Below are 24,580 nucleotides of genomic sequence, written 5' to 3' on the forward strand. Positions count from 1 at the left end.
TGACTTCCTTCTGGTGACCAGAGCACAACGCAGCCACGAGACGTCACTTCCTCGATTGGGTGACGCAGAGGCTGCAGCTTCCACCCTGCTCGCTCCCCTCCCTGCCCACCTCCTTCTCCCCGGCTCGCCTGAAGGAACACCAGCTGCCAAGCAGTGAGCTGCCCCGTAGAGAGAGTCCCACTTGGCTGGGACTGTTGTCTCCAGGAAACAGCCTCTGAGAGGGATGGAGGTAGATCCTCGGCGAGCCCAGCAATCGAGGCAACAGCAAGGCTGGCCTAGACCCTGATGGCGGCTTTGAGAAATCCTGAGCTGAAGGAGCTAGCTAAGCTGTGCCCAGACTCCTGACCTGGAAGAACCCTGAGGAAGGTAGGTTGGGTGTCATTTGTTATGCAGCAGGAGCAAACAAACACAGCCACCCCTAGGGAGGCACAGTGACAGGCTGGGGCTCTCACCGGGGCGTCTGGCGGTTCCTCAGGGCCTCCTTCTTCAGGAGCTCCAGCCGCTGGGGTGAGCAGAAACATGGGTACGCAGCACCGCTCTTCAGCAGGGCTTCAGCGGCCTGGGCATAGAGCGCAAGCCGCTGAGACTGAAGGTAGGGCCCAGCAGGCCCTCCGCGCCGGGGGCTCTCGTCCGGGGGAACGCCTGGAACACAGGCAGAGGCAATCACCAAACGATAATGACCCCAAAGACACGGCACAGGTTCCCAGGCACTGCTACAAGCGTTCCACACACCCCAGTGGTGGTGGTGTTAGTTGCTCAGTCGTGTCCGGCTCTGCGATCCCACAAGGTGTAACCTACCAGGCTCTTCTGTCCATGGGATTCTCCAGGCAAGAATACTGGAGTTGGTCCCTTCTCCAGGGGGATCTTCCCAACCCAGGGATCAAACCTGGGTCTCCCGCATTGCAGGTGGATTCTTTACCATCTGAGCCACCAGAGAAGCAATTCACACACGTTGCAGAGCTTTTAATCCTCCCAACAATCCATGAGGCCGTCACTCTTATAATTTCCCTTTTCCAGATGAAGAGGTAAAGCACAGAGGGATTAACGCTTAAGGTCACGAGGCTGGTGGGTAAGCAGTTGGATGGAGGTGCACCGGCTCCATGATCCACACCCTCTTTGGCATATCCTCTCCCACCATCCTTGCCCCGAAGAGGGACAAACTAGCCCTGCCCTGGCACAGCGGACTCAGGAGAAGCAGTGTGGCTCAGGGACAGCCCATCCAGCCTAGCTGGACTCCTGGCTTGGCCCCTGACTACTGTGACAAAGGGTGGTGCCATGAACCTGTGAGGCTGCTTTTATATTCTGTGGTCACTGTTAAGGCTCCAAACCACCCAACCTGGTAGGTGCTGTTGTGAACCCCATTCAGAAAGGAGGACACAGAAGCACCGAGAGGCTGTGTCACGTCACCTGGCCAAGGACAAGTGGGTACAACAACATTCAAAGCCAGGCTAGCTCGTCCCCAGTCCATGCTCTTAACCACTCCGTGGACTGCCTCCTGCACTCCTTAGCTTTCCTACGCCTTGGTTTCCTCCTCTGAAAAGTGGAGCTAAGAGTCTACTGTGCAGAGTGACCAAGACTTAAATGCACCAGTGCTCACAAAGTGCTTAGCCCAATGGCTTCCATATTGAACATGGAAGCTGCAACATATGCTGTTAGATCAAACGTGATCCATTATAAGCCCAAACCCCAACTCAAGGTCTGGTTTCCACAGGTCACAAAGGATAGGTTTCACTTATAAATGCCTCCAGGAGAGGCAGAGGGGACACAGAAGAGCTAGATGATGGTGTTTCTGTCCTCAGAGGGCTTTCAAATGAATTAGGAAGCTAAGGACAGAGTTAATCCTGCACACCCGATGTCCCATAGTCTCTGGAGGTAGAGGAGCCTGGGCTCAAAGGCATCGGCCAGCTCTAAGGCCAGGCAAGACACCTTGTAGAGCCTCGGTTTCCTCTTTTTAAAGCAGGAAACAAACATTTACTTAGGTTTCCCTGGTGGCTCAAACCATAGAGAGTCTGCCTACAATGCAGGAGACGTGGGTTTGATCCCTGAGTTGGGAAGATCCCCTGGAAAAGGAAATGGCAACCCACTCCAGTATTCTTGCCTGGAGAATCCCACGGATGGAGGAGCCGGCTACAGTCCATGGGGTCGCAAAAAGTCAGATATGACTGACTGACAAACACATAACACACATTTACTTTCTCCTGAGGGTCATCATGAAGCTGGAATGAGACAGCCTGTGGGAAGGCTCGGCGCCCTGCCTGGCATATCTCAGCTCTCAGTAGGTCCTGGCTGCCAGTATCATTGGTTCTGTTCATATTGGTATTGCTTCATTTGTCAGAGAAGGGGGGCTAGGTTACGTGCATCTGGGGTTCCTTCTTGAGCTAACGTTAGCATGTCCAACATTTGGTATACACTCCAGGGTTTAAGAGAGACTCCACTAGATGCACAAAAGAAAAAGTATGTAAACGTTCATAGAAATTTGACTCATCGTATCCAAAATGTAGAAACAATCTAAATGCCCAACCACTGATGAATGAATAAGCAAAAAGTGGTATCTCCACATAATGAATATTGTTTGGTCATAAAAAGGAAAGAATTCATTCACGCATAACATACATGCCGCAACATCCCCTTCAGGGATCACAGCCTCGTCCTGGAGAAGGGGCGCGTGTACCTCAGTGAAGCTCTGAGCCAGGCCGTGCAGGACCACCCCAGACAGACAGGTCACAGTGGAGAATTCTCACAAAACGTGGGCTACAGGAAGAGGAAATGGCAATCCACTCCAGTGTTCTTGCCGTGAGAACCCCATGAGCGGTATGAAAAGTCAAAAAAATGATACCAGGATATAAGCCCCACCCCACCCCCAAGTTGGTGAGTATCCGATATGCTATTGCAGAAGGGTAGAGGGCAATTACTAACAGCTCCAGAAAGAATAAAGCAGCTGGGCCAAAGCGGAAACGACGCTCAGTTGTGGATGTGTCTGGTGGTGAAAACAAAGTCTGATGTTGTAAAGAACAATACTGCAGAGGAACCTGGAATGTTAGGTCCATGAATCAAGGTAAATTGGATGTGGTCAAGCAAGAGATGTCAGGAGTGAACATCAGCATCTTTTAGGAATCAGTGAATAAAATGGATGGGAATGGGTGAATTTAATTTATATAACCATTTTATCTACTACTGTGGGCAAGAATCCCTTAAAAGAAATGGTGTAGCCTTCATAGTCAACAAAAAAGTACAAAATGCAGTACTTGAATTCAATCTCAGAAACGCCAGAATGATCTCAGTTTGTTTCCAAGGCAAACCATGCAACATACAGTTAATTCAAGTGTACACCCCAACCACTGAGGCAGAAGAAGCTGATCAGTTCTATGAAGACCTACAACATCTTCTAGGACGAACACCAAAAAAAGATGTCCTTTTCGTCCTAGGAGATTGGAAGGCAAAAGTAGGAATTAAGGAGATATCCAGAATAACAGGCAAGTTTGCTTTCAGAGTACAAAAATGAATCAGGGCTAACATTAACAGAGTTTTATCAAGAGAACATGCTGATTACAGCAAACACTCTCTTCCAACAACCCAAGAGACGACTTTACATATGGACATCACCAGATGGTCTATATCGAAATCAGATTGATTATGTTCTTTGCAGCCGAAGATGGAAAAGCTCTATACATCAGAAAAAAACAAGACCTGGAGCTGACTGTGGCTCAGATCATGAGCTCCTTATTGCAAAATTCAGGCTTAAATTGAAGAAAACAGGGAAAACCTCTAGGCTTTTTGTTGTTGTTCAGTCGCCAAGCTGTCTGACTCTTTGCGACTGCAGCATGCAAGGCTTCCCTGTCCCTCACCATCTCACCATGTCCACTGAATCGGTGATCCCATTCAACCATCTCATCCTCTGTTGCCCTCTCCTGCTTCTGCCTTCAATCTTTCCCACCATCAAGGTCTCTCCCAAAAGTCAGCTGTTCATATCAGGTGGCCAGAGTATTGAAGCTTCAGCTTCAGCATCAGTCCTTCCAAAGAGTATTCAGGGTTGATTTCCTTTAAGGTCGACTGGTTTGATCTCCTTGCTTTCCAAGGGACTCTCAAGAGTCTTCTCCACACCACAGTCCAAATGCATCAATTCTTTGGCACTCTGCCTTCTTTATGGTACAGCTGTCACATCCATACATGATAATTGGAAAGACCACAGTCTTGACTATACGGTCTTTGTTAGCAAAGTGACGTCTCTCCTTTTTAACAGACTGTCTAAGTTTGTTATAGCTTTTCTGCCAAGAAGCAACTGTCTTCTAATTTCATGGCTGCTGTCATCATCTGCGGGGATTTTGGAGCCCAAGAAGAGGAAATCTGTCACTACTTCCACGTTTCCCCCATCTACCTGCCATGAAGTGATGAGACCGGATGCCATGATCTTAGTTTTTTCAATATAATATTTAGTTTTAAGCTGGCTTTTTCACTCTTCTCTTCACCCTCATCAAGAGGCTCTTTAGTTCCTCTTCACTTTCTGCCATTAGAGTGACGTTATCCTCATACTGAGGTTGTTAATACTTCTCCCAGCAATCTTGATTCTAGTGTGTTAACTCATCCAGTTCAACATTTTGCATCATATGCTCTGTGTATAGGTTTATTAAACAGGGTGACAATAAACAGCTTTGTTGTACTTCTTTCTCAATCCTGAACCAGTCAGTTGTTCCTTACAGGGTTCTAACTTGCTTCCTGACCCACACAGAGGTTTCTCAGGAGACATGTAAGAAAGTCTGGTATTCCCATCTCCTTAAAAGTTTTCCACACTTTGTGATAATCCACACAGTCAAAGGCTTTAGCATAGTCAATGAAACAGAGGTAGATGTTTTTCTGGAATTCCCTTGCTTTCTCTATGATCCAGCGAATGTTGGCAATTTGATCTCTGGTTCCTCTGCCTTTTCTGAACCCAGCTTTAACATCTAGAAGTTCTCGGTTCACATAATGCTGAAGTCTAGCTTGAGGATTTTGAGGATAACCTTACTAGCACGGGAGATGAGTGCAACTGTCTGGTGGTCTGAACATTCTTTAGTACTGCCCTTCCTGGGAACTGGGATGAGTACTGACCTTTTCCAGTCCTGTGGCCACTGCTGGGTTTTCCAAATTTGCTGACATATTCATTGTAGCACTTTAATAGCACCATCTTTTAGGAAGTTAAATAGCTTTGCAGGATTCCATTGCCTCCACTAGCTTTATTGGCAGCAGTGCTTCCAAAGACCCACTTGACTTCACACTCCAGGATGTCTGGCTCTAGGTGAGTGAGGGAACACACCATTCTGGTTATCTGGGTCATTACGATCTTTTTTGTAGAGTTCTCTGTATTCTTTCCATCTTTTCTTGATTGCCTCTGCTTCTATTACGTCGTTACCATTTCTGTCCTTTACTATGCCTATCTTGGGATGATTTAGGTATGACCTAAATCAAATCCCTTATGATTATACAGTGGAGGTGATGAACAGATTCAAGGCATTAGATCTAGTAGACAGAGTGCTTGAAGAACTATGGATGGATGTTCCTAACATTGTACAGGAGGCAGTGACCAAAACCATCCCAAAGAAAAAGAAACATAAGAAGGCAAAGTGGTTTTCTGAGGAGGTTTTACAAATACCTGAGGAAAGAAAACAAGCAAAAGGCAAGGGAGAAAGGGAAGATAAATCCAACTGAATGCAGAATTCCAGAGAAGAACAAGGAGAGATAAGGAGGCCTTCTTAAATGAATGACGCAAAGAAATAGAGGAAAACAATAGAATGGGAAAGACTAGAGATCTCTTCAAGAAAATTGGAGATATCAAGAGAATGTTTCATGAAGGATGGGGATGGGGACGGGGACAATAAAGGACAGAAACAGTAAGGACCTAACAGAAGGAGAGAGATTAAGAAGAGGTGGTAAGAATACACAGGAGAATTATACAAAAAAGGTCTTAATGCTCTGGATAACCACGATGGTGTGGTCACTCACCTAGAGCCAGACATCCTCGAGTGTGAAGTCAAGTGGGCCTTAGGAAGCATTACTACAAATAAAGCTTGTGGAGATGACAGAATTTCAGCTGAGCTATTTAGAATCCTAAAAGATGATGCCGTTAAAGTGCTGTACTCATATGACAGCAAATTTGGAAAACTCAGCAGTGGCCACAGGACAGGAAAAGGTCAGTTTTCATTCCAATGCAAAAGAAAGGCAATCCCAAAGAATATTCAACTACCACACAAGTGTGGTCATTTCATGTGCTAGCAAGGTTACGCTGAAAATCCTTCAAGCTAGGCTTTAGCCTAGCTTTACCATCTGGTAGCTAAGACGGTAAAGAATCTGCCTACAACGCAGGAGACTTAGGTTCAATCCCTGGGTTGTGAAGATTCCCTAGAGAAGGAACTGGCAACCCACTTCAGTATTCTTGTCTGGAGAATTCCATGGACAGAGAAGCCTGGTGGGCTACAGTCCATGGGGTCACAAAGAGTTGGACACAACTGAGCGAATAAGCAACAGCAGGCTTCAGCAGTATGTGAAACGAGAACTTCCAGATGTATTAATACAAGCTGGGTTTAGAAAAGGCAGAGGAACCCAGATCAAATTGCCAGCACTCATTAGATCATAGAGATAGCAAGGGAATTCCAGAAAAACATCTTCTTCAGCTTCGCTGACTATGCTAAAGCCTTCAGCTGTGTGGATCACAACAAACTATCATAAATTCTTAAAGTGATGGGAGTACCAGACCACCTTACCTGTCTCCTGAGAAACCTGTATGGGGGTCAAGAACCAACAGTTAGAACTGGACATGGAAAAACAGACCGGTTTCAAATTGGGAAAGGAGTACGTCAAGGCTGTATGTTGTCACCCTGCTTGTTTAACTTATATGCAGGGTACATCATGCGAAATGCCAGGCTGGATGAATCACAAGTTGGAATCAAGATTGCCAGGATTCCTCAGATACACAGATACACCTCAGATACACAGATACCACTCTAACGGCAGAAAGTGAAGAGGAACTAAAGAGTCTCTTAATGAGGATGAAAGAGAAGAGTGAAAAAGCTGTTTTGAAACTCAGCATTCAAAAAACTAAGATCATGCCATCTGGACCAGATGGCCATCACGTCACGGCAAATAGAAGGGGAAAAAGTGAAAGCAGTGAAGATTTTTATTTTCTTGGGCCCCAAAATCACAGTGGATGGTGACTGTAGCCATGAAATTAAAAGACGCTTGCTCCTTGGAAGGAAAGTTATAACAAACCTAGACACTGTATCAAAAAGCAGAGACATCACTTTGCCAACAAAGGTCCGTGTAGTCAAAGCTATGGTTTCTCCAGTGGTCATGTACGGTTGTGAGAACTGGACCCTAAAGAAGGCTGGTGTTGGTGGTTTAGTCACTCACTTGGGTCCAACTGTTGCCTGCCAGGCTCCTCTGTCCAGTATTCTTGCCTGGAGTGGGTTGGCATTTACTTCTCCAACGGATCTTCCTGACTCGGGGGTCAAACCTGGGTCTCTTGCACTGCAGGCAGATTCTTTACTGACTAGGGAAGCCCAGAAGGCTGAATGACAAAGAACTGATGCTTTTGAACTGTGCTGCTAGAGACAACTCTAGCACTTACACTCTGGGACTGCAAGGAGATCAAACCAGTCAATTCTAAAGGACATCACCCCGGAATACTCATTGGAAGGACTGATGCTAAAGCTGAAGCTCCAATACTTTGGCCACCTTAGGTGAAGAGGTGACTCACCTGAAAAGACCCAGATGCTGGGAAGATTGAAGACCAAAGAAGAAGAGGGTGGCAGAGGCTGAGATGGTTAGCTAGTGTCACTGACTCAATGCACATGAATCTGAGCAACTCTGGGAGATAGTGGAAGGTAGGGGAACCTGGAGTGCTGCAGTTCACGTAGTCACGACGACTTAGTGACCGAACAACAACATACATGCACCTTATGCTAAGTATAAGCCAGTCACAAAATGAAATGTCTCAAACAGGCAAACCATACAGACCGAGGTTAGTGGTTGCCAACGGCAGGAGGGAAGGAGGAACGGGGAGTGCCTGCTAACTGGTTTGCAATTTTGAGCTGATGGAAATGTTCTAGAATTAGAGGGGTGATGGATGCACAATACAGTGAATATACTGAAGACGACTTTGAAATGGTGAACTTCACATTATATAAATTACAGGTCAACTCCCGAAGCAAGAACATCCAGAAATTACCCACCTGGGCTGTGGATCCCTGCCTGCTTCGGTCATACCCTTGGGCCGAGCTGAGGGCTCTAAGAGGCTGGACGCATCAGTCGTGCTCATCCCAGCGCCCTTGTGCTAGCAGTCTGTGGGACGTGGAGCACATGCTCCACACATGGCCAATCATGATCTCTTGCCCATCACTGTGTCCTCACGTCACATTTCCAAGCCCCCTGGTCTCCCCCGATAGCTCAGTTGGTAAAGAATCCGTCTGCAATGCAGGAGACCCTGGTTCGATTCCTGTCAGGAAGATACACTAGAGGAGGGAGAGGCTACCCACTCCAGTATTCTTGGGCTTCCCTTGAGGCTCAGCTATAAAGAAGCTGCCTGGAATGCAGGAGACCTGGGTTCAATCCCTGGGTTGGGAAGATCCCCTGGAGAAGGGAAAGGCTACCCACTCCAGTATTCTGGCCTGGAGAATCCCATGGACTATACAGTCCATGGGATCGCAGAGAGTCAGACAGGACTGAGTGACTCTCACTTCCGCTGGTCTCCTCTCTGTGCTTGGGCCACTCTGGCTTCCTTGCTGCTCCTCAAACATGCCCAGCACTAAGCTTCTGTAGGACCTTTACATCTGCTACTCACTGGGCTTTGAGCTTGCCCCCTAGGCAACCACGGCGCCAACTTCTCACTTTGTGCAAGTCTCTGTGCTACTGTCCACCCCTCGGGGAAGTCTGTCCTGTCTCAAAGAGCACCCACCCCTCCCTGCTGGTTTGGGCACCTGGTACCCCTTTCTCTGCAGCACTTATCACTGCTTCATATCATAGTAAGGATGAAGTCACCTGTGAACTCACCTACCACCTGGCATATGGCACCTTAGTTCCCTGACCAGGCATGGAACCCATGCCCCTGGCACCGGGAGCTTGGAATCTTAACCACTGGACCACCAGGGAAGTCCCTAGAATTCAGGTTGTTTTGTTCAGTCTGCCTTCCCCTACTTACTGAGGGCAGGGTCTTGGTTTTATGCTTGAATACTACCCGGACCACAGAAGTGACCTTGGTGCATGAATTCTTTCACTCAGCTAATCTCGACGGAAGTTTCTGCTACAATCTTCTACAGTCGAGGACAGAAATGAAATCAGTTTTTGCTCTTCAGTAACCCAGAGTTTAGTTAATGATTTACCTGAGATTAGAGCACACGTTGTCGAGACAGTCTTGGAGTTCTGGGCATTTTTGGGAGCTTAAGTAGTCATACCTGTTCTGACAGATAGGCAGCAACTGACCCAGGGAACATACACACACTCCTCTTTGTCCTCCCTGAGCTTAGCTGGCTTCAGAATTAAACTTCCCACAGGGAGGCTGACTTGAGAGGCTGCACACATTTTGTCTGACTCATACAATGTGTCATCTGAGTTCAGATTTGACAATGGGAAGCACTCATCAAAACCAAAACCAAAACCAAAAACCTTGGCCATCTGGCTCCTCCTGGAAATCGGAAGATTTGAGGAGCTGGGCCAGGATTCCCACATGGCCAAAGAGAGCTGGCGCTTCCTCAGGCTCTTCACAGCCATGGAGCCTCCCAGTCCATCTTCCACTTGGCCTGTTTCCTGCCTAATCCCAGGAGGAGATAAGATTCCGAGATAAAAACAAGAATCTCAGAAGTGCCTTGGAGCTTCCCCGCCGTCCCCCCCTCCCCACCCCAGGGAACTTCAGTATCTTTCTGGGTGGTACCTGCCCCCCAGACAACACAAATGTACCCATTCTTCCGGGGACTCCCAAGTTCTCCACCCTGGGCCCCGTGAGAAGACCTTCAGGCTCTTTCTCCTGTGCCTTCTCTGGCTTGCTAAATTGCTCAGTCATGTCCGACCCTTTGCGACCCAGTGGACTTGTAACTGGCCAGGCTCCTCTGTCCATGAGATTCTCCAGGCAAGAATATTGGAGTGGGTTGCCAGGCTCTCCTCCAGGGGATCTTCCCCACCCAGGGATCGAACCTGAGTCTCTTGTGATTCCAGCATTGGCAGATGGGTTCTTCACCACTAGCACCACCTGGGAGAACCTTGCTCCTTCCCCGGAGAAGGGTCCTTTCCCTGCCAGCCTCACCTGCCCACTCGAGCATGTCCTCAATATTCTCCGCTGCCCCAGGCACAAGACGGGTCTGATCTGTGTCCTCCAGCCTCAGGATGAAGCTCCCTTGGTGCTTCTTGGCAAAGATGTAGTTGTACAAGGCAGTGCGGAGGCCACCCAGGTGCAAGAAGCCTGATGGAAGAAGGGGACAGCCCAGATGAGACGGGGAAGATGAAGGGCAAGTCAATTCTGCTTGTGATAAAAGGGCCCAAAGAACAGCAAAGCCCAGGAAATGGCTCTCCCTGTCCCATCTCTCCAGCAGTCAGGCTGTTACAGAAGAGGACTGGGGTGGCTGACTCATTTACCTCATCCCAGAAATGGAAGAACACCCAGGTTTTGGAGCTTATCATTTTGTAAAATGGCTCCAGCTCTCCCCACCTGCACCCATCGTTCTACTCTGACATTTGCCTTGAGACCAAGTTTCACCCAAAGGGGAAACAGATGGTTAGTCACTGAAGCTACTTCACACGTGCATTTCATTTATGCAAATTCAATGAGGTCCCTGGGCAAAAAAACTTTGCTAATTGAAAATACTGTATAATTATTACATTTTGCACCTACCCTCTGTGCACTGTACAGATTAACCACATCACACATTTTGAATTTTGACTACTTGATGCTCTAAGTGCTGCCTTTAGATACTAATGAAAATAATATTCAATTCCACTGTATTTCTCCACCCAAGTTTAAACTCTTAAAAGACTTTACTTTTTTCATCGTTTCTGACTGAATAGTTAGAGTAAACAGTTTTCCCAGGACTGTCATTTCCCCCCTTACCCTGCCTTCTGTGGACCAGGTCGTGGCCCTGTCTTCACAATGAGCTCATTTGCATCTTCAGGTACTAGCACCTGCACGAGACAGGAACGCTCCTCTGGGATCAGGCAGACTCTAGCTCAACACTGATTATATAGGTGACCTTCAGCTAGTTATTGCAAGGACACCACAAAACCAGAGTTCCCCAAGATAGAAGACAGGGGTCGAGTAGTTGAAACCAAGACGTCTTACAGATCTTGATTCAAATTCTGCTCCCCTTGGACATTCTACTTGATTTTTGTGAGCTTCAATTTCCTAATTTGTTGAGAGAGATTGACAACAAAAAATAGAAACCTTCCTTGCAAGATTGCTGTGAGGCATAAATGCTGATCAGAGCATACCATTAATTTTAGCTATTACAATGATCTATATTCTTCCGTCTGGAGTCAATTGCCTTGCCAATATGGGCTTTTCCAGCAAATCATCAAGGAAACAAGACTTAAGATCATCATAAAGGAGGCTTCTGCTTGTTAAGTGCTTTCCATGAGGTAACACACCTTTCCAGTGCCTCAGCTGGATTACCTCAAATGATGAGGCAGGTACTATTATCAGCTCTATTTGGCAGGTGTTAAAATTCAGAGGTTCAATGCTTTGCTCAAGTGGCAAAGCCAGAAATCTGCACCCAGACAATCCTAGGCCTTTGCACCCAAACCAGAGCTTGTCTGAAAACTGTTGGCAGTTCACAACTGAGCAGGTACAGAAATACCAAGTAAACGCTTAGAAACTGAGAGCATTTTGACTGAATAATTTTACATCTGTTGAATTCAATAGAAAGTCTCATATTTTGTATGCTTTCCAGAGTTTCAATTTTCTAGTAATTTCTTCATATGGATTTTATAAAAGTATTAATCTGTAATTCATTGGAAATCAGAAGCCAGTCAAACCCAGGGGTGGTTTGAGGAGCAGGCTCTACACTATAGTGCCTGGCAAGAAATATCCTTGTCCTCCTGTGCAGCTGGGATCTTTTACAATGGTAGCTTTGGGACCCAGGAGTTTAGAACGAGAGGTGTGCTTTTTGTGAAGAGGTTAGGAGGTTGCCTCAGATGGAAAAGAACTTGAGGAACTACTGGCGAGGCCACTAGAGTACACAATAGGTCCCTGCCCCACTCTGGCTTGCTAAGCTCCAACACTAACCACAGGACCGTTGTACCTCCAATTTCCTCTGCCCAGAAAGTTCCTTCTATGGGCTTCAGGTATCTAGCTCCTTGTTACTTGGTTCTCAACTCTCATGGCACCCCCTCAGCAACGCATTCCTCAGCATCCTACCTAACCCCTTGTCCCCTACATTGCTTCACCTCGTGCATGACACATATGACTGTTTAAAACTACAGCTATTTTTTTTACATGTTTGTAGCAGTCACTACCTTGGAGAAGGCAATGGCAACCCACTCCAGTACTCTTGCCTGGAAAATCCCATGGACAGAGGAGCCTAAGTAGGCTGTAGTCCATGGGGTCGCTAGGAGCCGGACATGACTGAGCGACTTCACTTTCACTTTTCACTTTCATGCATTGGAGAAGGAAATGGCAACCCACTCCAGTGTTCTTGCCTGGAGAATCCCGGGGACGGGGCAGCCTGGTGGGCTGCCGTCTCTGGGGTCGCACAGAGTCGAACACGACTGAAGCGACTTAGCAGCAGCAGCAGTCACTACCAGTGTAGGCTTCCTGGGAGTAGGGGCCCTACTTTCTCCAAGGCCGTTGCATCTCAGTGCCTAGAACAGGCTGTACTCAATAAACATTTGTTGAATACACAAGAAAAAAGGAACCCAAAGAAATGGTACAGTACGATAAGCACGAAACTCCTGGCAACGCGAATTATTTTCGCTCGTAAACGTATTTCTAACTCCGCATAATGAGGTCTCACTGCCCCGCCAGTCTGACCCCACCGGAAGGGATTCGTTCGGAATGTTCGGGGGGCGGGCAAGAGACGGTGGGCCTCGGCCTGCAGCGTCACGTCCGCCAAGGTTACCTGTGGGGCTGGGGGCGAACCGCACTCGCACCGCAGCCCCGGGATCAGTGCCCAGGCTGGCTTCGCGCCGCCCCATCAGGCGGCCCAAGGCAGCCGGGGACCTCCCGGGTTGCAGCAACTTCTTCAGGAGCACCGCCATGTGGGGTGGCATAGGCACACGTGGGCTTCTCCGTGCATCACTTCCGGGGACTGCTCCCAGCCAATCCGCTTCCGCCACAGAAGGCGCAACCCCGCCCCTTAAAGGCGCCAGCCTCCTAGCCTGCAAGCCCACGCCCCCCTCCCAAGACTGCGGCCCCACTCGGCCTCAAGGGGGCAGAGCCTAGCAAGCGGGCGATTTCCCGGGCCCGCCCCCTTCGGTTCTCGAAAGCTAAAGCGTGGCAGGGGCCGGGCCGGGGAAGCGGAGGAGGCGGGTCTCCATAGAAACCTCCACCTGTTTCCGGCCAGGCTGTGCAAGATTAGGGGCTGCTGCGGGGGCCAATCTCAGCCAGCTCGCCTTTTCCCGGCGGCCTCTGCGGGAGCGGTGGGTGTTGTACACAATCATCATGGCGGCGGCCGGAGCCCCGGATGGTGAGTGTGGAGGGGGTGGCGGGCGCCCGGGTCGGGCAGGGATGAAGCGGGCGCTCCTAGGGGACGTGGCCCGGCGTTGGGGGGAGCAGTAACCTGGCTCGGGCGCATTGGTCCGGCGGCCCCCGCGCAGAGTCTGGTTCCAGGCCCAGCCCGCGGCGAGCGTCCACCCCCTAACCCCCTTGCAGGCATGGAGGAGCCTGGCATGGACACGGAGGCCGAGACCGAGGCGCCCGCGCGGTCCCTCAACTGCGTGGAGGCCGAAGCCGCGGCGGGGGCGGCGGCCGAGGACTCCTGCGCAGCGCGAGGCAGCCTGCAGCCGGCCCCGGCCCAGCCCCCTGGGGACCCCGCGGCCCAGGCCTCGGTCAGCAACGGCGAGGACGCGGGCGGCGGCGCGGGCAGGGAGCTGGTGGACCTGAAGATCATCTGGAACAAGACTAAGCACGACGTCAAGTTTCCCCTGGACAGCACGGGCTCCGAGCTGAAACAGAAGATTCACTCTATTACAGGTAATCCCCGTGGCGCTGACAGCCTTCCCCACCGCACCTGCCTTCTGTATACGCTGTGCTAGGTATCGCGTTGCCAGTGTTCTTTCATCAGTTTTCTCAATGCTACCAACAGCCTGCCGAAGTAAGTAGTAATGTACCCGTTATTCAGATGGGGAAAATGAGAACCAAAGTCAGAGCCAATCGGCTGAGCTGGGTTTCAGGCCCAGCGCTGACTCTTAGGCCGAAGTTTCTAACTCCTGTTTCTAACATCTCCAATAAAATCACCTAAGGCGTTTGTTAAGTTTACAGCTTCTAGGCCCTTCCCCCTGGAGAGTTTGATTCAGTGGGGCTGGAATGTGGCCAGGAATTATTTTTAGCGAATGTTTCAGGTAATTCTAATAAGGGAAGTTTGGGAACCACTGCTGGTGGCTATCATGCTGGCCCCTTCACAGAAGCTCCTATTACGTAGATTTATCTTATTTACAGCACTTTGCCATCTGAAATGATTTCCTTTTTAAACTTTCTCTGGGTAGCCTGTAATCTCCATAAAAACAGAAACCTTATTGATTTCTATATCTGTGATATTTGTGGACATTCACTTACTATTTGAGTCACAGGGTGGTTGAGGAACTACTTGGAAGGAATAATACCTGATATGGCAATAGGTGGGTAGGTTTAGTCGCTCACTTGTATCCAACTCTCTGGTACCCTGTGGGCTGTATCCTGCCAGGCTCCTCTGTCCATGGGATTTCCCAGGCAAGAATACTGGAGTGGGTTGCCATGCCCTCCTCCACGGGATCTTTCCAACCCAGGGATTGAACCCAGGTCTCCTGCATTGCAGGCAAACTCTTTACCGACAGAGCCACCAGGGAAGCCCTGATATTACGATAGTGGTAAAGAATCCACCTGCCAGTGCAGGAGACATAAGAGATGTAGGTTCAATCCCTGGGCTGGGAAGATCCCCTGGAGGAGGAAATGGCAACCCACTCCAGTGGGTTCTTGCCTGACAAATTCCAAGGACAGAGGAGCCTGGTGGACTACAGTCCATGGGGTTGCAAAGAGTTGGACACGACTGAGCACCACATTGATTGGTTACTTAATACCTTGTGCTGCACTAAATGCTCTATATTTGTCCCATCTCTTAGTCCTTAAAGCAAATCTATACAGAAGGAACTATTGTCATCACTGTTATGACGTTCTGGAGGCTCGGAGAGGTTGTAAATTGCCTAAGAGCACAACAGTGATTAGCAATAAAGCAGTATTCACTTACAGGTCTGTTGTACAAAGAATATTTTTCATTTCCTTTTTTCACTGTCCTCTGCCTTTTCCCAAGGTCTCCCGCCTGCCATGCAGAAAGTCATGTATAAGGGACTTGTCCCTGAGGATAAGACATTGAGAGAAATAAAAGTGACCAGCGGGGCCAAGATCATGGTGGTTGGCTCCACGATAAATGATGTTTTAGCAGTAAACACACCCAAAGATGCTGCCCAGCAGGACGCAAAGGCCGAAGAGAACAAGAAGGAGCCCCTCTGCAGGCAGAAAGTGAGTCTGTTGTGTGATTGTTGGTCCTAGGAAGAGTGAGGCTTTGTCTTCTCGAGCCTAGGCTGGTTGTCTCCTTTCTAGAATAAGCTCCTTTTCGGACAGGGCCCATGATGGAAATTTATGGCAGCAGTTGGGTGCGGCTGGCTGTTGAGTGGAGGTGACAACTACCTGAGATTTGCATCTTTGTCTCGTCTGGCGGGTCAGTGTGTCTCAAGTCTATCTACTTTAGGATGAGGCCTTTGTAAAGGCAGGCTTCAGACCAGGTATTGAAACAGATGCAGGTTTCTCTCCTATTTAGCATCAGAGAAAAGTGCCACTATTAGAATTGATCCTGCATTCACACCAGTGATTACATTTGTTTTTTTGGCTTATGGCTTCCCCCAGGTCAACAAGCCTTTTTCTCCTAGGTAGGGAAATCAGTAGCTTTCAGCAGTCTCTCTGAAACTGGCTGTTTCAGGAAGCCAAATGAAGCTGACTTGGAAGATAACTACACTGATTTTTTTTTTTTTCTTCCCTCCTTCCTGGTCATGAAATGGGGGTCTGATTTTTCACGTGCTCTGTTGCTTGTTTCAGATGGAAGAGATCCAGCCTTGTTTTGTGCTCACTGTAGCGATTCAGATTCTTTTTGGCAACTAGGAAAAGTAAGAGTGTTTCACTGTGGAGGGAACTGGTTGAAAGAATGGTCACTTGCAATCTTATCACCCAGCAAACCCCGCTCGTAGTTACAGAGCCTCCCGGCCACTCTTAGTGTGGTCCAGGGTAATAGATATTCTCAACTCAACCTGTACCCTGCAGAGAGTAGACCGACCTTGACCAACATTAATTTCAGTGACCTTAGGCATCAAGGCACATGGTCAACAGTGTGACACAGTATTTTGTGTTACAGGTTTATAATCCCTCTATGTGCTACCAGAACCCCAAGTCTGAAAACCAAAAGTGTTCTTACAGATTAGGCAGCAACACCCGACCAGAATTAGCATTGATAGTCACGTTTTACCCTAGAAATGTTAACATGTTTGGTGACAGGTGTTTCCCAAGACCCCCACAAAGAATATCAAATAATGTATTTTAAAACTGTATTATGTTTATACAAAACATTTGTCCATAGGATTTCAGATAAGGGATTGTAAACCTCTGTTCACATCTAAAAGGTGTTTATTTGGACATTTTCCCCTCCAGATATGGGGTGATACGAACCAGTTGAGTTCATTTCCATTTTCCTATCTTCCTTTGCCACGACATATGAAATTGTCAAATAGGAACATGTCAAACATGAGTCTTTCCCCTGGTCACGCCTTTGGAGCATAACATGCTTCTTAAATATAGGTTTTGAGTTACTAATGGTAGCTTAACAAGCTTAGAACTGTTCTCCACAGTGAAGGGAAAATTCTTCAAAAGTTACATGGGATGTATGAGTCAAATTAAACTTCTAATCCACACAGCTTTGTTCCATTGATGCCAGTTATGAGGCCTAAGGTGGCCTAATGAGAGGGACCCATTCTCCTAGTTTTTCATCAGCTTATTCAAGAATCTGGGGCTGATACGTAGAGTGACCTTTTGCTCGTAGTCTGGCACTTTGAAAGTCATTCCTAACCAGAGGGTTTCCGCCATGCCAGTGAGGGTTTGAACTGGCTTGTGGCCACCTGGTACTTAAATTCAATGAAATGTTTACTCTCTGCCCACCCATTACCCACAATTCTAGCTTGATCAGATAGCGACTGTACCTCTAAAGCCACAGATGGAGAGGAAACAAGACTCCGGCATTTGGACCAGACCAGAGCAGTTTTCGGGGGCTGTGTGCCTAATTAGAACCGTTTATGAGCCTCTTCAAACTCCTGAGGAGGGAGTGGAATTCGGCTTACTGTCAGGCTATAGAGTAGTTAACGTTTCTCTTTGGAAAAGTGGCTCTTGAGCTTTCTGGTTAGCTCGGTTGAGGGTGGGGTAGTGGGGAAGATTTCTGCAGTGGGCTGAATCTCCATTTGTTGAAGAAATGTCCCTTCTAGGGAGCTAAGCTGACTGTCACACCCTTCAGGTTTCTGTGGGAGTTTGGGTTGACGGAAAGGGCTGTCCCCGTTTTGTACCTGCCAGGAGAGCAAGCACCCTTTGTGGCTCTCTTTAAGCCAGCTGTGTAGTCTTTTCAGTGGTGATTTCAGGGGAGGGAGAGAAGGAAGTCGAGTTTATGTGAATTAGCAACCTGGAAATCCTGATTGCTCTAAAGCTTTGATGTCTCCTATGGTAGCCACATGTGGCTGATTAAAATTCAGTAATATTAAGAATTCAGTTCTTACTCACGCTAGCCACATTTCAAGTGCTTGACAACCACAAGTGGCTCTCAGCTACTGTTTTGGACAGCACAGATACAGAATATTCCCATCACAGAAATTTTTGCTGGACACCACTGCCCTGTAGTGTCAGGGACCCATAATCTGTAGTCAGGACAAACTTTTGAACCAAAATATTAAGGCTTGCTTCATCCTGTTTTTTAAAGAGGTAGTAAAAGATAGAAATGCAGTTAGCTGTTTCATATAATTATTTTTTTCTGACTTGTAGCAACACAGGAAAGTGTTGGATAAAGGGAAACCTGAAGACGTGATGCCGTCTGTTAAGGGTGCTCAGGTAAGCCAAACTCCTTTGTGAGCATTCTCAAAAGGAACCAGCCTCCACCTCTGCCTTCTTGAGGTTCCTGCAGTCGTGTTCTCAACTCCTGTCTTCTCCTGCCTCGCCTTGTTACTGGTTCCTCTCTCTTTTACCATGCTCTTGTGCCCCCAGGAGCGCCTGCCAGCTGTACCGTTATCTGGCATGTACAACAAGTCTGGAGGAAAAGTGAGGCTCACCTTTAAGCTAGAACAAGACCAGCTGTGGATCGGCACTAAAGGTACGGGCTGCCCTCGCCTCTTCCTGGCTCGCTGCCTCTGGCACCCAGCAGGGCTCGGGTTTACCTCTGCTCCTCAGTCTGGAATCTCTCTCTCCACTGTGCTTTGCGTGCTTTAGATTTTGCTTTTTGATGCTTGCCTCTATTTGGGCCCTCTTCCCTCATTCTTTTCCATCTGATCTCAGGGCCAATCCATCAAACATTGGCTCTTCAGTTGCAGCCAGAACCAGAGGTTCCAAACATGTGGCGTGAGGGCCAGGTCCTGTCTGTGGACAAGGGTTTTCTGAGTTTACACACAGTCTGTGAAAATCAAGAGATGTCACTGGATCAGAGTTTTTTGTTTGTTCGTTTTTTGTTTTGGCTTCTCTTGAAAAGAAGCAAAAGATCTAGCCATTCTGGACCTACGTTTTCACGCGGCAGACAGAGATCAGTGGAGCCCAGTAGCCGTTGCAGGTGGACCACACTGTGGTCCTCACTGTCCCATTCGTCTTTTACTGTGGCCAGCTTTGTTCACGTGTGTCACCTGCCTGGCCCCTGTAGGTCCGAGGCTGCCTGGGCTCAGGACCTGCCTTCCCTCCTTGCCTGGTTGCCCCCTGCTGCCCCCCACCTTCCCTGCCTGTGTCTGGGAGTCAGGCATGCTGTTTGCTGGGAAGTATCTCTGACTGATGTCCCTCTCATTTCCCCCAGATGGTTCAAAGTCTTGTCAGTTACATTCTGGAATTATCTGCGTCTCTTTCTTTTCCCCTCTGTTGTGTCTGTTGATTCCTAGCATCTGTGAATTTTGTTAAAGCACGTTAACCTCTATGCCAACCCCCTCTGCAATCTCTTCTGTCCTGCCCGTCTTCCACACTGCTTTTTCCTCAGTGGTTCCTATGTTCAGAAACCGGCTCTTTAAGGCTAAGTTCCGATGCCTCAACCTAGTATCCAGTATTCTCAACCGTGGGGTTCACTTTTAGATTTTTGATCCAGGTTCCTGCCCCACTTGCCCTGTTGTGTCCTGCATAGTTGAGCTGCATCACTCCATGAGCTTCCCACCATGCTTTGAACAGGTCATGTTTCGGTCATGCTGTGCCTTTGCCCAGGATGCCTACTTCCTCTTCCTGTTATTAACAAAAATCTTCCAAGGTCCTAACATGCTCTTCTAAGGAAGCCTTCCCTGATATCTCCCCACCCTGCAAATGAGCTGCTGCCGCTTCTGTCCACAGAGCACCCTGCTTTATCCCTGGAGCACTCATTACTCTCAGACTTATCTGTCCCCCATCAGACTCCTGGAGGGAACCGAACGTGCCCAGTTCCCCTGGTTCTGGCCAGCACTGCAGGTATTCAGAGCTCGAGGTAGATGTAAAGAGAAGTATAGTGGTGCGCATTGTGTAAGGCTAGCTGGTTTCAGGGACAGGCCATTTAGTATGATTCCGCTTAAAATGGGACCAAGGGGGTGTTAATTGCTCAGTTGTGTCCGACTCTTTCCACCCCATAGACTGTGGCCCAACAGGCTTCTCTATCCATGAAATTCCCCAGATAAGAATACTGGAGTGGGTTACCATTCCGTTCTCCAGGGGATCTTCCAGACCCAGGGATTGAACCCTGGTATCCCACATTGTAGGCAGATTCTTTACCGTCTGAGTCACCAGGGAATCCCAAAATGGGACCAAAGTTTTAGGGAAAATAATTGGAGCAGGAGTGATGGGGAATGAGATTACAATCATCTTAAAATGTGAAAGTAGGTTTCTCATTTTTAACCCAGTCTTGTTTCTTAAAATGAACGAAGACCTAAACCGCCAAGACACTTGAGTTTTCTAACAGTTTTGTGATTCCCTGCCCCAGTCTTCTTTTTCACTTTTGACTCTCACTGCATGGGCAAGGCAAGTTGTGCATAAAACTTAAGGGCTTTCCCAGTCTTCCCAGGGTGCTTTTGAACTCTGTAGTAGGTCATTCTCTTCCACAGAGCCTGGCACATCATCAGTTTTCTTGAGTCATGAGCTGCCCCACCTCTGTCAGATCCTCACTTCCTCATGACCTTGCAGGGGAGTTGGCTTAGTTCTCCATCGTCGGCAGGCTTGCTGGAACCCTGCCTCTTCCTTGGCCTGCACTTGCACTCCTGCAGCCTACTGGGAGGCCGGGATCAAGGCTGCTGGCCGGGAGGGTGGGTGCAGGTAGGGGAACTGGATGAGGACTGAGTGTGTGAGCCTTCGTTGGCTCCTAGGGAGTGTTTCCAGGTGGTGAAGTTCTGTAGGATACAGTGGCATAACTGCTGGGCTGACGACAGCCTCCCTTCCGTATGTTAGAGGTTTTGTCTCAGCTCATAGAAGCTACCACCTTTCTGCTGTGGCCTGAAGGCAGAGCTCTGGAAGAATCTTGGTGGATCACGGTTCAGAGCTGTTGAGAGTCTCATGGCTCACCAGCCTCATTAAAGAGCCTGGCTGTGAACATGCACGTCTTCAAAGGGTGACCAGGGCCAGGATTTCCATTCCCACCCAGGTGGTGGTGTCCGTGTCCCTCAGGCTTTCTTCCCACCGTGGGCCCAGGAGTCCTGCCCCCAGAGTGTCCTAAGCACTGTCCTAGGAGGACAGCTTGTTCTGGGAGTTGGCTTCCAGCCACTGGCTTCATCTTTCTGCTGAAGTGACCGTCCCAGCAGCTCATTGACGTCTTTCTCAACGGGGTGCTTTATGGAGTGGCATGCAGTGGCCCCTGCTTGTGGCTTAAACTGTCCTTGCTAGAGTGTGTGGGAGGCAGTACCGACAGCCTCAGGCCCAGCAGAGCGAGAAGAATGAGCTCCAGGCAGGAGATGGGACCTGTGACCTCGTGAAGCTGCCACGGGGAGCATGTGCCCTGTGTGTAGGGCACTCAGGTCTCTAATCTAGCTGATTGCTGTCACTTAGGAATGTGGGCCCAGGATTGTTGAATCTTCCGTGTTTTCAAGAGAAGCCCGAAGTCCATGTTTTTGTGTGAAATCTCTGGACGGTTCAAAATGGCTGATGTTTAAAACAGTTTCCATCTTAAAAGACCAGTGCTGGTCAGATCCTGCTTGTGGGTGACTGTGTTAGAGCCACTCAGAAAATCAAAATCTGAATGAGCATCTTCAGGCCCCATCTCCCTACCCGCCTTTTTCAGAGACCCATAGGATAGAAGTTATGTGTCTCAAGCCACTAGCTAGATGACAGTCCAGGGCTCTAAGTTCCTGAGGTTTTGTCAGCTTATCTCTTTTTTAGATTTTTGCTTTGTGCAAAGCCCGTAGTGAGCTTTTTCCAGCACGGTTTCACCTTTTGCTGAGAGCTCCCTGTCCCGAGGTGTCTGCTGCTTCCGGGTGGTGGTTTTGCCGCACAGGCGCCACCGCCCTCTTTGATGCTGCTTGTCTCCAGTCTCATCTCACTCCAGGCATGCCTCGCTGCCACCTCTTTCTTAACTGCCATCCTTAGACTTGCTGCAGAAGGGCTTCTGACCCGATGTGATAAGTACATCCCGAGGGTTAACCAGAAGAGGTCATGGATGTTCTCAGAGAGCTTGTTCAAGTTTGTGTGTTTGGAGGGGTAGGAGACTGGGGAGGGAAGGGGCTGGGAGGAAGAGTGGGCAGGATCAGAGTGGGAGACTGGGGAGGGGGAGGGAGAGGGGCTGGGAGTGGGGGTGAGGTGGATCTGGGTGGAAGACTGGGAGGGAGGGGGCTGGGAGGGGGAGTGGGCAGGATCAAGGGATAGAAACTGGTCTTAAAACCCCAAGCAGCCAGCCCCCTTCCTGTACAAGTAGCAGGGGGGTACAGCTGCCTCCTCCTGGTCCCTTGACTATCCCAGGCACCAAAGACCTCAGCTGGGGCTGGGCTTGGCGACAGGGGTGCAGAGGAGCTTCCTGGGTATTTGTCAGTCGTCAGGCTGCGGAGAGAAACACCAGGATAGCTCTATCTGTGCTCTCGGAAACCTTTAATACACACCTGCCAAATCTGTACCCCATTTGCTCCTAGGAAGTCCCCACCTCCCAAACAGGGCTTGAGGTGCACTGGCCAGAAGGTGAGGGTGGGGGTGGATCCCCAGCCGCCAGCCTGAGGAGGGGTGGGGGGGGGCCTTTAATGATTTCTGTGATCCCTCTCAACTTAGAGCGGACTGAGAAACTGCCCATGGGTTCCATTAAAAACGTGGTCAGCGAGCCCATCGAGGGGCACGAGGACTATCACATGATGGTAAGTGGCCGGCGGCCTCGCCCGCACCGCCTCCAGCAGGGAGGGGAGAGCTCAGTGTGGAGAAGACAGCAGTCTAAGACCCTCCTTTTGTCTTCCCATTCTTAGAACTTAATCCATGACCTGCTCCTAGTTCTGTTGATTTTGCAGCTGACCGCCCCCCCCACCCACCACCTTCACGCAGTTTAAAGGGGATACATTTTTATCTCTTGCAAGTCTCTCATATCTATAATATTTTGTTTTTAGACCAGGAAAATAAATGCAAAGAGGAGGTTAATGGCTTGTGGGTCTTCATTTTAAGTTTTGTCTCGTGTATGAAACAGAGCTTCCCACTAGCCTTGGCGCCAGGTGTCAGGGCACCAGGCTGCCCCCTTCTGCTGCAAGGTGCTTACCCTGGGGGGCTGCCCTCGAGTGGCCAAGGATCCTGTGGGGAGGGTGGGGCCTTGACCTGGTTCTGCCTGAAGTTGCGCTCAGGGGAGCGGCTGCTCTTCCGCAGACAGAGCCTCTGGAGACGTTCTCCGGGTCTGCAGAGCAGAGCAGGGACGAGCAACCCTGAGCAGTGAGGCAGAGCCCTTCCGCTCTCCCAGCACTGTTGAAGGGGCCGCTTTAAAAGTGAAGTTGAGCTGCCTCTTTCCAAAGTCGCTGTGGCAGGGACGGGACCTGAGCAGCAGTAGGGAGCGAGTGGGGCCACCTGCCCTGCTCAGTCTGCGGAGGCGACCTTGCGGTAGCCACATCACCCCGTCCCAGGGAGGAGCTGCCGCTCGCAGCTGGCGTACAGAGTTTGCGGTAGAGGGAGGCATTGGGAAGTCCGGGAAGAGGGCGTACCCAGCCGTGACCCTTCTCTCGGCAGATGGCAGGGCCCCTGGCTCTGGGAAGCCAGCCAGCCGTGTCCCCTGTGTAGCCCTCTGGGGGTCTGGCAGTGCAGGGTTGCCCCAGGCCGCGGTTGGCAGTGCAGCTCTGGGTGCCCAGCTCACCGGTCCTCTTCCTGGTAGAGGTGGTGATGGCTCAGGCTCCTCCCAGGCCCTCTAGTCTCTGTGTAGGGCTTGCAGGTGATTTGTTATTTTTTTGCTCAGTTATTTTTTCTGTTTTAAAAGTTGGACTTTAATATTGTCATCTGGGCCCCTCCCTTCACTCCGTTTTGAAAGATTTGTCCCACCAGTTTGACCCCATAAGGTTCACAGCCACAGTTTTCAGTCTGGGGAGAGGAATTTCCAACAAGTAGCATGGACCATTTTGGACATATTGTAAGGAGGTGGTGTGGATGGCTAATGCTTTTGCATTTAGTTTAAATGCCGATTTCTCTCTGGAGCTGTTGCTGGCAGAGGGAGGTTCTAATTGCCCCCTTTCTTTTCTAAGCACCATCGAGTGCCTTGGCCTTTGTCTTAATGAAGATATCTGTTCCCTCTTTGCAGGTGCCATTTCACTAGATTCACAGTTCACCTTAGAAAAGGGTGGCTGTGCTTTTTCATTTTTACAGAAATGTTAGAGGACTGAAAAGAACCAAGCGTACTATAACAAACCCATATATCCATCAACCAAGAAGTGACTGTTGTAAATATCTTGCAACTTGTTTTCAGTCTTGCTTTAAATAAAAGAAAACCCACCAACAGTGAATATGTCCCCATTGTCTTCCCCTCCCCCTTTGCCCTTGTCATGATTTATCACGTGGATCCTTCCCATCTCTATGCGTTTATTTTTTCACGTGTATCCATGACCAAGATACAGTATTGTTTTGTGTTTTTTCAGTTTTCATAAATGGTATCATGGTATGTATCGTTCTGCAACTTGCTTTTTTTTGGCTCGACATTATGATCTGTCTGTATTCACTCTAGATCCAGTTCATACCTTGTAAAAGTAAATCCAGTGTTCATATGAGTAGGTT

At 49.0% G+C, this 24,580-nt stretch overlaps 2 protein-coding genes across 4 annotated transcripts in view; one reads left to right on the top strand and one right to left on the bottom strand.

The window, feature by feature from the left end:
- Nucleotides 1–13,297, bottom strand: part of EARS2 (glutamyl-tRNA synthetase 2, mitochondrial) — a 35,339-nt gene extending 22,042 nt beyond the window's left edge. The window contains exons 1-3 of one of the 2 annotated variants that reach the window (XM_010837204.1): nucleotides 13,068–13,297; nucleotides 10,265–10,420; nucleotides 453–642 (exon numbers count right to left, since the gene is read on the bottom strand). In XM_010837204.1, coding sequence (XP_010835506.1) covers nucleotides 453–642; nucleotides 10,265–10,420; nucleotides 13,068–13,218 — 497 coding nt within the window. In that variant the 5' untranslated portion in view covers nucleotides 13,219–13,297. Of the gene's footprint in view, nucleotides 1–452; nucleotides 643–10,264; nucleotides 10,421–10,593; nucleotides 10,692–13,067 lie in introns of those variants that run through there. The other variant, XM_010837205.1, reaches the window with a different exon arrangement.
- Nucleotides 13,298–13,343: 46 nt separating this feature from the next.
- Nucleotides 13,344–24,580, top strand: part of UBFD1 (ubiquitin family domain containing 1) — a 12,326-nt gene continuing 1,089 nt past the window's right edge. Inside the window, exons 1-7 of one of the 2 annotated variants that reach the window (XR_825050.1) lie at nucleotides 13,344–13,634; nucleotides 13,820–14,140; nucleotides 15,453–15,661; nucleotides 18,212–18,277; nucleotides 18,431–18,536; nucleotides 22,619–22,701; nucleotides 24,111–24,577. Coding sequence is in view for 1 of the 2 variants with exons in the window: in XM_010837206.1 (XP_010835508.1) it covers nucleotides 13,610–13,634; nucleotides 13,820–14,140; nucleotides 15,453–15,661; nucleotides 18,212–18,277; nucleotides 18,431–18,536; nucleotides 22,619–22,701 (810 nt within the window). In the remaining variant the exon portion in view is untranslated. The remainder of the gene's footprint in view (nucleotides 13,635–13,819; nucleotides 14,141–15,452; nucleotides 15,662–18,211; nucleotides 18,278–18,430; nucleotides 18,537–22,618; nucleotides 22,702–24,110; nucleotides 24,578–24,580) is intronic. The other variant, XM_010837206.1, reaches the window with a different exon arrangement.

This window comes from Bison bison, unplaced genomic scaffold (assembly GCF_000754665.1).
Source record: "Bison bison bison isolate TAMUID 2011002044 unplaced genomic scaffold, Bison_UMD1.0 scf7180017864072, whole genome shotgun sequence".
Taxonomy (NCBI): Eukaryota; Metazoa; Chordata; class Mammalia; order Artiodactyla; family Bovidae; genus Bison; species Bison bison.